We start from the raw sequence: 12631 nt of genomic DNA, 5'->3' as shown, positions 1-12631 counted from the left end.
ATCGCCGCTACACATGGTGCCTAAGGACGACGATTGGCGCCCGTGTGGTGATTACAGAGCCTTGAACGCATCGACAACGCCGGACCAGTATCCTCTGCCACACATTCACGATTTCAGCGCGCGGCTGGCAGGTACGAAAATATACAGCAAGATCGACCTCGTAGCGGCATACCACCAAATCCCCGTCGAACCGCAGGACATACCAAAAACAGCCATAACAACTCCGTTCGGCCTGTTTGAGTTTGTCCGCATGCCCTACGGCTTGAAAAATGCCGCACAGACCTTTCAAAGGTTCATGGATGAGGTCACCCGGGGTCTTCCTTTCATCTTTGTCTACCTGGATGACATTTTGGTGGCCAGCAGAACGCCTGCGGAGCACGAAGAGCACCTCCGCACGCTCTTTCAGCGTCTGGATGAGCACGGTCTGGTGTTGAAACCTCAAAAGTGCGTGTTTGGAGTAGAGGCGCTCAACTTCCTCGGCCACCACATCACTGCTGAAGGCATTATGCCATTGGAATCGAGGGTGGAATCCGTCAAGAAGTTTCCAGTTCCAACATCTTTTCGCAAGCTGAGAGAGTTCCTCGGGCTCTTAAACTTCCACCGGCGGTTCATTCCGTCTTGTGCTCGAGTGCTCCAGCCATTGACCGACCTGCTGCGCCGAGACGACCAAAAGGCACCAGAATTTTGTTGGTCTGACGAACACCAGAACGCTTTCCAGAAAGCTAAGGACGAGCTAGCCGCGGCTACCCTCCTCATTCATCCACGGCCTGAAGCTCCCACACGCCTCATGGTGGACGCTTCCTCCACATCGGTCGGAGCAGTGCTGCAGCAACAGGAGGGCGCCCAGTGGAAGCCACTGGGCTTCTTTTCGAAACGTCTGAAGCCTGCAGAAGCACGGTACAGCACTTTTGGAAGGGAGATGCTCGCAATCTATTGTTCCATTAAGCATTTCCGCTACTTCCTCGAAGGCCGTGAGTTCTACATCTTGACAGACCACAAGCCCCTCACCTACGTATTCAACAACAACAGTTCCTCCTACTCAGAACGAGAAATCCGTCAGCTCTCATTCATCTCCGAGTTTTCTACAGACATCCGCCACGTTCCCGGGGTCGAAAACGAAGCAGCTGACGCCTTGTCTCGCGTCAACGCTTCCGGCACAGAAGTCCTGGACTTCGAAGCTATGGCCGCAGCTCAGCGGGACGACCCCGAGTTGACAAGACTGAAAGGAGGGGGATCTTCACTCGTGCTCTCGGAAGTTGCACTTCCCTACGTCCAGAGCACGATAACCTGCGATACCTCCCAGGCAGCACCACGACCTTTCGTCCCACTGAATTTTCGCCGAGTGGTATTCAACACTTTCCACTCCATCAGCCACCCAGGTGTCCGCGCCACCCAGCGGCTGATAACGCAACGCTTCGTTTGGCCCGGAGTCAACGCGGACGTGCGACGTTGGGCTCGGACATGTGAAACGTGTCAGCAAGTGAAGGTGACTCGCCACAATCGGGCTGCACTACAGGAATTTCGGACTCCTGAGTCGCGGTTTGACCACGTTCACCTCGACCTCGTGGGACCACTACCGCCCTGCCAAGGATTTAGGTACCTGCTCACATGCATCGACAGGTACAGCCGGTGGCCCGAAGCTATACCAATTGCGGACATATCAGCTGAGACCGTCGCGCAGGCCTTCATTCAAACATGGGTGTCGCGCTTTGGCTGCCCCGCCCGCATAACAACTGACCGGGGACGGCAATTCCAGAGCAACCTTTTTTCCGCACTTTCAACGCTCCTCGGCACGAAGCTGCAGCATACTACCGCCTACCACCCCGCCAGCAACGGAATGGTTGAGCGCTTCCACCGGCAACTCAAAGCCGCACTGGCAGCGAAACTTGACCGCCAGCACTGGGTGGAGAAGCTCCCGCTCGTTCTTCTTGGCCTACGCTCAACGGTGAAGGAAGACCTCGGCTTCAGCGCAGCGGAAATGGTCTACGGCTCAACAGTGCGCCTCCCGGGAGAATTCTTCTCCGACCAGACACCTTCCGCCCCAACAGCCTCCGATCACATCGAGAAGCTGCGCGCATGGCTTGCGCAACTCAGGCCTACAGCACCTCGCATCGCCCGCAACAGGAAAGTTTTCACTTTTCCTGACATGGACTCCGCTACCCATGTGTTCGTGCGACACGACGCAACGAAGCCGCCCCTTACTCCGCCGTACGATGGCCCATTCAAAGTTTTGGGACGTACTAACAAAACCATCACAATCGACGTGCGGGGGAAACGAGAAGTCGTCGCCGTTGACCGCGCCAAGCCTGCTCATATTGAGGTTTCCATTCAAGCAGCCTCTCACGTACGATTTCACTGCTAACCATTGGACTCTGACCTTTCGCTATTCAGCCCGTAACTGCTGTCCTTCTTTAAAAGCTCCGCAATCTAGGGGGGGAGCCTTTGTAGCGGAAGCTGCTCAGCACCACCGCATTCTTTTCTATCCCGTCAGCAGCCGGCCGTAGACAGCGCGCCTACTCGTGGCGCCAGCGCCTCGCCCTCCGTGTAGGGGGAACAACTTGTTGTCGGGGCCGGCTCCCGGGATTAGCCCTGGCGGCATGCTACGTCTGCTCGCTCGGGGGCCCCCCTTTTCTCTCTCTCTTTTAGAAGAACGCGGGGGTGCCTCCTTCTCTCCCTCGTCGGGGGGAACTCTCTGCACTCGGACGTAAGGAAAATAAACAGTTTGTCTTGCAACTCCAAACCACCCGCACGTCTCCTTTCTCGCTTCATCCGGCAGCCGACATTCCCGGCTGCTACAATCTCTAGGCTGTTAGAAATAAGACGTTGCGCACCCCACCTCTCATATGATATATGCCGTATTACCCAGTCCCGTACCGGTGTCGAAGCGGTAGAGGATGTTGCAGGCGCCGTCCTCATTGCGGCCCCCCCAGAGGTACGCATAGTCGCCGCAGGCCACCACCGAGTGCCCGTACCGCTGGAAAGGCACGCACTCCAGGTTGCTCTGGCATGGGATCAGCGTCCACCGAAGGGTTCCTGCAGCGCATGCGCAGACGACGGGCTCAGTTGCGGCTGTGAAGATTAAGGCCATCGCGAAGATAAGATAGAAGTTTGGTCCATTAAGAAGGTTGCTTTGTTCCGATAACAATGATACCAATTTTAGAGCAAGTTTTAGAAGAAGAAAAAAACGCCCCCAGCCACTTTGCGGTGATTTTTCTACGACTTCATAAAACATTGAGCTAATAGGGGCTGCCGACCTGATCCACCGCCAAGAAAAAACAGGACTGTTTGAACATATCACTTTAATGCGAACGTTGAGGGAATCATGGAGAACCGCGATCCCTAGCCGGTGCGCGCTTCGAGGAGAGACGCCAGAGACGCGATGCGCTGAAACCGGTCCGACGCTCCGCTGGTTCGTCGGCGCCACGAGAGATGGCACCAGCTGTCCGCACGCCGCATAGGCGCTCTGGCTGCGCGAACAGGTCCGCTTGGAAGACAGTCAGATTGGAGAGCCGGTCTGGGAGGTATCAGCGAATAAAGAGTTTTAGCATAGCGGGTATACCGTCCAATAATGCTACGGCGGCGGGTAGCGGGGCCCCACTGGGCAGGTGCACATTCGTTATCGTAGGGTGGATTCGTTTCGCGGGCCGGCCTTCGCCATGCCCGCGCATTCTCTCCGCTGAGGGGCAACCTCCTCGCCCTCCCCGCTCGCGCCTGCGCAGTCGGGTCCCGGTAAGCCGCCGCCGTGAGCCTCCGGTAGCCGCTATGCTAAAACTTTCTATCGGCGGAAGAGCGCGGCCGCGGCGGACCACATATTTCAGTTGGCGACTGCTTTTATCAGGCGCCGTGAGTGTCTGCCTTCCGTTTGCAATCACGACCGGACGGCGTTATTCGCGGACGCCGTCGAGCTTTGTGCTCGCATGCTTTGGGACTTCCGAAATAAACGGCTGTGCTTCGGCACTGTTGTCTACTGTGTTCTCGTATCGGCGAACCTCGCTGGGCTGTCGTAGGTGCGGGGCCCACGTGGTTGACACGCTGGGATGTAGCGTTGTGGCCTACGCCGGAGAACTAGCAGATTTCGCCCCCAAGAACCCCGCATATTATACAACGTGCAGTTAACGCATATATTTTAGTGCTGCCCATATTAAGGCACTCCTGCCCATAATACATGACTGTGGCGCAAAATTTGAGAGTTTTCAACATTTCTTGCGTGTTTTTTAAAGAAACTTCTTTCGCGGCTGAATGGAGCTGAGTGAGTTAACGAAGGCTAGATCTTCCAAATTGATCAAACTTGTATTCTGCATTCATGTCCCCTTTGCTGCTAGCACAGCCGGCAAATTCGTTCCACACAAATTAAACAGACTTCTGTGAGTTTGCGTTTGCGTGGCCTGATTGGGCATCCAGCGCCTTGCCAACTTCCCCTCGGTGGAAACAACGCAAAACGAACAGCAGCCTCAGAAAGCTAACAGCGGACACACCAGAAAACATAGCGCGGGAACTTACCAACAGTGGCAGTAAAACTGCGACATGATCTCGGGCACCTTGGGAACGAAGAAAACAGGAGCTTTACCAATATTCCTCGTTAACGCAATCATTGTGAAAGCACAGAAAATTTACAAAATGGGAACCGGAAACGACTCCAACAGGTACTATAAGCTCTGAAAGAAACGTGTGTAGACCCTTGGGTGCGTACACATTGCCAAGCATACGTTGGTCCGACAAACAGAATCCTCGACGATGAATTTACCCTTGCAGTTCTGACCGCAGCGATCAGGAAATGTAGTTATGTTACCGGGTCCAGACAAAATAACCGCACTTTGTCTCAGAAGCATAGGGGAAGATTGTGAACTTCTCATACAAGACATGAATAATGTGGGGACAGAGAAATAACTTCTATGTATGGCATGGGAAGAAGACAAGATGATATTCGTTTTATAGCCAAGGAAACCAATAGCTCCGAGCAATTGACTTACCAACATGCATTACTCCCTCTCTGAAACTCAAGGAACGAATGGCGCTCCACCGACGCCAAGGTTACCTTAAAGAAACGAACATATTCATTTTCAATATGCTGGATTTCAGGCCGTAATTGTCGACGCAGTACGCACTTATGGCCACCCGTGAGGAACCAACAGGAAAATCCAGTATGGATTACGGCCATTTTCGCGGTAGGTTTAAAGAAGGCGTAAAGTCGCGTGGACCATGAAACCGAACTGAGGGAGCTCAGAGTGGCTAACTGAGGGCCAAATATGTGCGAACTACGCCAAAGCACTCATTTAGGAGAGAACCTTTGAGACGTCAAAAGGCGACCAGAAAGTTACAACACCCTACACACAAATCAAATTAAAAAAAAAAAGCTCCCACCTCCCCTCGCGGGAACTCCTGTGTAGATGCGACGCGTAGGCGGAGCGGCGAAGGGACCGCGTTTTATAGCGCGCATAACGTTGAGGGGACTGCGTAAGCCGGTCCCTGTCGATGACGACGTTGGCGTACTTCTAAAGCGGCGTGGACTCCAGGTGTTTGAGCCAAGCGTGGATGTTGCTTCGCCGGAGAACGGCACACCGGTTATATGCGCAGCGCACCCGAAGGACAGGAAACCGCGGAAGAGAGAGTACTGCACATGCGCCGGCCCCAGCGCGTCTGCCGCGGCTATGACGCAACGTGCCGCGGCTATGACGCAACACAATCCAACACAATCCACTTTAATCCAATCCAATCCAAGCCGAGCCAAGCCGAGCCAAGCCAAGCCAATCCAAGCCAATCCAATCGAATCCAATCCAATGCCCCTCGCGAGAAAGTGTTCGCTATCGGAGAGGAGAGGGGGTGAGCGGCGGAGAGCGCAGCTGGCGCGGCGAGGAGATTGGGGGAGGGGCGGACAACGCCGACGACGACGACGCCGACGCCAGAGGGACAAGGCGAGTGAATCAGATGCTCTGCATCTAAAATGGCTCCAAGCCCCGCTGTGAAGGTGGTTGGACTGCGAAGCTGTAAACGACACCCTCAACGATTGGCCATGCAGCGTCACGTGCATTCACACACGTGGCCCTACAAAGAGTGAAACGAGAGACTATGGCAGCCGTTACCTGAGATTCGCGGGGGGGCGGCGTCCCGAACGCAGCCAAACGTTCAGGACGCCGGTGCAGGATGATTCTTTGTGTAGCCAGTAGTAAGTAGTGCGGGAGTTTTCTGCTGACGCGGACACGAAAATTTGCTTGGTTGGTTAGAGCTATACTGCTATGGCAGCAAAATTGGTGAGAGCATGAGCGGAGGAACAGCAGTCTGGTAGGGAGAGCCCTGACTGAGAAAGTGCGATGAGCGCTCCACGACAAATATAAACAGCTTCGACAATCGAGGGAATAAGGCTGCGACCGCACCTGCAATACAGGCCGCCTTGAGAGGTGAACTGTACCGACCAGGGCGAACAGGATGCTCCCGGCGATGGAGAGCGAGCGGAACCAGCTTCGCGGGGTGTCTAGTCCCCGTCACTCGGGGACTATAGTTCATACCACAATCTAGGTGCAGCACTGTGAAGGCTACATGGAGGGCGCCTAACTCGCTGTGAAGAGGGTCCTGAAAGAACGTTCCCTTCTAACCACGCATTACCGCCTCTCTCGCCGTCGGTACCTTCCTGCCCACCCTGAGCTAACCAACCATCAGGAGCGCTTATGGCGACCTCTACAGACGAACTTGTAGCGAAACGGTACGGCCACGCTTCTGCGCCTGCGCGTCGCGTCGATACCTCTAAACACGGGCGCCGGCGATAAGAACACTCTCGCCCGCAAGAAGCAAGAGAGAGAGAGAGAGAGAGAGAGAACTTTATTCTGGAGCTGTTGGGTCAACGGCGAGAAGCAAGAAAACTGTGTGCGTGCCCCGATTCGGGGGCAGTTGTTGTAGAACCTTCAGTGCGGAAACGTTAAAGTTATGTTATCCCACATCTGGTGACCCGGAAAACGAACGTACCGCACCGCCATGGCCGACGAGGAAACCCTTGCTGCCCTTCAACAACAAGTACAACAACTGCAACAACAACTGCAGGCCCAACAGCAAGTGATCCAGAACCAAGAGCAGCAGCTCCGGGAACAGCAGCAGCGCAATCAAAATGAAGCGCTCTCGTCCGACGACCGTGCACCGCCCCGCTTGGGCCACGCCCCCCAAAACTTCGCTCCAGCGGTCCCTGCCACCTCGGGCGCCTCCATTGCTGCGGCCGCCACCGACACGGACGTCTGTCGCGTCGCCGTCAAACTTCCACCGTTTTGGGCAGAAGCGCCTGACGTGTGGTTCGCTCAAGTCGAGGCGCAGTTTTCCACGGCACGCATCACCCAGGACCGGACGCGCTACGACTACGTCGTCGCCCATCTAGACTCGCTACGCGACTGAGGTTCGCGATATCCTTGCAAATTCCCCGGCTGATGGAACTGATCCGCCGGCTTTCACCCTCACAAGACGAGAAGGTGCGTCACCTACTCCAGGACGAAGAACTCGGTGACCGCAAGCCATCGCAGCTCCTGCGTTACATGCGTGACCTCTTGGGCAGCACACCGGTCGACGACTCCCTCCTCCGTATCATCTGGCTTCAGCGTCTACCCTCACATGCGCAGGCCATCCTCCAGGTGCAGCCGAAACTGCCGCTGGACCAGCTCTCTCACATCACCGACCAAGTCGTCGAGATTTCTTTGCCAGCATCGCCTCTCACCGTCAACGCCGTTGATACCCGACAGTCCAGCAGCGAGCTCGCGCGCCGTATCGACGAAATCACCCGTCAGCTGGACTCAATTCAAAGGCGCCTGGATCAAAGCCCGAAGCTGCGTCCACAAAAACGCCCCCAAAGCCAAGACAACAATGCCGCTTCATCGCACAGAAATAACGGCCCCTGCTACTACCATCGCCGCTTCGGGGACAAAGCCCGGAAATGTCAACCACCTTGTTCAGCTGGACGTCAGGGAAACTTCAACGGCAGCCCGTAGAGACCAACGTTACTAGAATAAGCTTTGGTAGAGACGGCCGCGAGCTGTCAACTTAGAGGTCGTCGCATATTTGTCACCGACCAAGTCAGCGGCGGTTCCTCGTCGACTGCGGCTCCGACATCTGTTGCTTTCCCCGAACCTTCCTGCATGATAAGCGTCCTTGCACGTCCTTTGAGCTCAGTGCGGCGAACCATTCGAGCATCAAGACCTACGGCTCGCTCCGCCTTAACATCAACTTCAAAAACCTGTGTCGGGATTTCCCATGGAATTTCGTCATCGCCGACGTCGCAGAGCCGATCATCGGGTCCGACTTCTTGGCGTACTACAATCTTCTACCTGACTGCCGATATGACCGACTTATCGATGCTACAACAGGCCTCTCCACGCCGAGCCAACGTGCGACCACCCAACAGCCTAACGTCAAGGCACTCACCATTGGGAACCAGTCGCCGTACCATGCCATCCTCGCAGAATTTCCCGACCTGACTCGACCTAGCGGGCGTCCGCGAGAGGTGCGCCACTCAACCGTGCACTACATCCGCACTACTCCCTGCCCCCCGGTCTCATGCCGCGCCCGTCGCCTAGCCCCGGACCGCCTACGAATCGCACAGGCCGAATTCGAAGCCATGCTCCGCGAAGGTACTGCCCGCCGCTCGGAGGGACCTTACGCCTCACCGCTTCATCTGGTACCAAAGAAGACCAATGGCTGGCGCCCTGCCCTCAACGCCCGCACCGTCCCCGACAGGTACCCCGTCCGTCATATACAAGACTTTGCTCACCGCTTACACGGCAGCACTATCTTCTCAGTGGTGGACCTCGTAAAGGCCTACACACAAATTCCTGTCAACCCGGATGACGTCCCAAAGACAGCAATTATCACGCCCTTCGGCCTATTCGAATTCCCTTTCATGAGTTTTGGTCTCCGCAACGCGGGACAAACCTTTCAACGCTTCATCGACGACGTCGTCCGCGGCCTGGACTTCTGTTTCGTTTACCTAGACGACATCTTGATCTTCTCCCGCAACGAAACGAAGCATCGCCAACACCTTCAACTGTTCCAGCGTCTCGACGAACACGGCTTACTCATAAACGTTCAGAAGAGCACGCTCGGCGCCCCCGTCGTCACGTTTCTTGGCCATGAAATCTCTTCAGAAGGAACTAGACCCTTGCCTGACCGCATCCTGGCCCTTCAAAACTACGCGCTGCCTGCAACGGCGAAAGACCTCCGCCGTTTCCTGGGCATGTTTCAACTTTTACAGGCGCTTCGTGCCTAAAGCGGCCACATATCAGGCCCCTCTCCATGATGCGTTGGCCGGCCAACGCGGCAACCATCCTGTCACTTGGCCATCCTGTCACTTGGCAACCATCCTGTCACTTGGACCCCAGCCTTAACACAAGCGTTCGAAGACTGCAAAACTGCCCTCTGCAACGCTACGCTGCTATCCCATCCCATGCCAGAGGCGCCCCTGGGTCTTTTCACAGATGCCTCTAGCACCGCCGTCGGAGCCTCTATCATGCAGCGCGTGGGAAACAACTGGCGCCCCTTGGCGTTCTTCTCGAAGAAACTCTCTTCCCCGAAGCCGCCCTCGCCTTCCGGCAGCATCGTCGATACAACCTCGCCCCCTGCGGAGACGACCTGGCCAGCCTACTACAGAGAGCTTCTTGCCATCTACGAAGCAGTCCAACACTTTCGCCACATCCTCGAGGCACAGCACTGCACCATATACACCGACCATAAACCTATCACTTACGCCTTCTCCCAACGCCGCGAAAAGCTTCCACCGGTCCAGCAGAACCAACTGTCCTTCATCGCTCAGTTCACCACAGATATCCAACACATCAGCGGAAAGGAAAACGTGGTCGCCGACGCACTTTCCCGCGTCTCGGCTGTCGAGCTACCAACCGTTACGACCGACGCCCTCGCCGAAGCTCAGAAAACGGACACCGAACTCCAGCAGCTCCTCGAGAATGGCTCCTCCCTTCAACTTCAAAAAGTTACCATCCCTGGGTCGACGGACGCTCTCTACTGTGACATATCAACAGGACGAGTGAGACCATACGTCCCTTCTTTGCATCGTCAAAGCATCTTCAACCAGTTACACAACCTCAGTCATCCCGGCATCCGAGCTTCTACACGCCTTGTGACTGACCGGTACGCGTGGCCCTCAATGCAACGGGACTGCCGCACCTGGGCACGCACGTGCATTCAATGTCAGCGCGCCAAAATCACCCGGCACGTCACCTCGCCACTCGGAGAATTCCTCCTCCCGCCGGAACGGTTTCCTCATTTGGCAGTGGAATTGCAACGGTTACCCAAGTAAAAAAGCACTCCTGCAACAGCACCTCACAACGCTTGCCCGCAAACCGGACATTATAATGGTACAGGAAACGCATAGCGAAGTTGCACCCAAGCTCTCTGGCTACCGCACGCACGCTAGCCCACCTAGTGCAAGAGCGGAAGCACGAGGAGTTGGGCGCGGAGTTTCCATATTTGTCCGTAAAGGCATCACGTTTGTCGAACATGAACTCTTAGAACGCAGCGCTATCGAGCATTGTGCTATAGAGGTCATCACCGGGAAGAAACAGCGCAGAAGCACTTTCCTCGTAACACTGTATAGTAACCCTAAGCACCGGCAGCAACGTTTTCGCTCGCTGTTACACAAGGCATCGAGGCTCGCAAACGACAACACACTCATCATCGGCGGAGACTTCAACGCTCCACATCAAGACTGGGGCTATCCAACGTCTACACCCAAAGGCCGTTACCTCATAGAGGATGGAACCGAAGTCGGTCTCCATATGATCACGGACCCAACCGATCCCACTCGATGTGGCACTTCGATCTCAAGAGACACGACCACTGACCTAACACTTGTCAGTGCGCCGGACACTCAGCGGCCTATCCGATGGAGAAACACCCATGAGGACTTAGGCAGTGATCATTATGTCCTCGAAATCACCGTTCCCCTCTCTGAAAAGACGCCGGAAGTCCATAAACACACCCATACGGATTGGATAGCTTTCCGGAAATCTCTACCCACAGAAAGAATGGAGATAGATGACATTGAGGCTTGGGCGGCTGCTGTAGTCCAAACGACCAAGGAAGTCACGCAAGAAATAGAGACTGCGGAAGATATCCCCCAACTAGATAGTCACCTGGCGCATTTATTGGAAGCTAAGAAATCCGTCAAGGCTAGATGGCAGAAGCAACGTCTGAACCGTCGCCTCCGAAAAAAGGTGGCAACTCTTAATCGACAAATCGAAGCCCACTGTAAGGTGTTATGTGCGCAACAGTGGCACGAGCTGTGTGCGGAGGCAGACGGGCAACTTCATAAGAGTAAGACTTGGAACTTGCTCCGGCATCTTCTCGATAACACCAAGACAAAGAGCCATCATCACAACACGTTACAACGTATCCTCCACAGAGCATTGGTGGCCATGGGCAAAAGCGAAGTAGAGAGAAGACTGGATGAAAAGTACTTACCCGTAACACCCACCCACGACCACCCGGAATACGCCGGAATGGATAACGCCGACCTAGACCGAGACATTGAAACATGGGAAGTTCGGGCTGCATTACTAACCCTGAACTGTAAGTCGGCAGCCGGTCCTGACCGGGTATCAAACAAGGCACTCAAAAATCTCAACGATGCTGCAATTGACGCCCTTGCGAGATATTTCAACGTTTGCTAGAGCACAGGCCGACTTCCTCGCCAATGGAAGACTGCTAGGACCGTCCTGATCCCGAAACCGGGTAAGCCGCCCAGCATCGAACACCTACGTCCCATTTCCCTTACCTCATGTATTGGCAAGGTCTTAGAACATGTTCTTATGAATCGCTGGCAACGGTATCTAGAGGACAATGCACTCTACCCAAACACTATGGTGGGATTCCGTGAAAAGCTTAGCACCCAGGATGCCATGTTACTCCTCAAGCGGGAAATTGTCGACCACACCACTACCCGGGATAATCGAGCAATTCTCGGACTCGATATACAAAATGCTTTCGACAAAGTTCAGCATTCCGCGATCCTCCAACAAGTGACCAACCTCAACATGGGTCAGCGATCCTACAACTACATAAGAGATTTCCTCACGGGAAGATACACCCAGATCTGTGCAGGCCAACTAGAGTTACCGGAGAAACAACTGGGCAGTGTGGGAACACCGCAAGGCTCCGTTATCTCTCCGCTACTCTTTAATCTAGTTATGATCGGCGTAGCCAACCGCCTAGAACAAGTGAAAGACGTCCGGCACACCATATACGCTGACGATGTTACCCTGTGGGTGACAGGAGGTAGTGATGGCCACATTGAAGAAACGCTACAGGAAGCTGTCAATGTGATAGAGGAGCAGCTGGCCGATACGGGCCTCAAATGCTCCCCGTCCAAGTCTGAGCTACTGATCATTCCGCCTTCCGGCCGACGTAAAAGGGACTATGCACACAACATCCAAGTGCATACGAAAGAAGGGCAACTTATTCCTGAAGTGTCCAAGATCAGGATACTAGGAATGCTCCTTGAACGAGGTTGTGGCAACGGAGCAACAGTGACCAAGATTGCGGCCAAGGCAGTCTCAGCGTCACAACTGATCCGGCGTGTTTCTAATCGAAGGGCAGGCATGAAGGAGAAGAGTCTCCTACGCCTCATTCAATCCTTTGCTATCAGCCA

The 12631-nt window shown here is 54.9% G+C and overlaps 1 protein-coding gene across 1 annotated transcript in view; it reads right to left on the bottom strand.

The window, feature by feature from the left end:
* The window catches only part of LOC144148160 (kelch domain-containing protein 3-like), a 35341-nt gene that overhangs the window by 18706 nt on the left and 4004 nt on the right, over positions 1 to 12631 (bottom strand). The window contains exon 2 of the mRNA XM_077679742.1: positions 2875 to 3033. Within this exon, the coding sequence (XP_077535868.1) occupies positions 2875 to 3033 (159 nt within the window). The remainder of the gene's footprint in view (positions 1 to 2874; positions 3034 to 12631) is intronic.

The sequence above is a fragment of the Haemaphysalis longicornis genome, unplaced genomic scaffold (genome assembly GCF_048455015.1).
Source record: "Haemaphysalis longicornis isolate Haplotype H1 unplaced genomic scaffold, Haemaphysalis longicornis Haplotype H1 scaffold_8, whole genome shotgun sequence".
In the NCBI taxonomy this organism is placed as follows: Eukaryota; Metazoa; Arthropoda; class Arachnida; order Ixodida; family Ixodidae; genus Haemaphysalis; species Haemaphysalis longicornis.
Note: the sequence above shows the minus strand (reverse complement) of the source record. Positions and strands in the feature narration are given on the sequence as shown.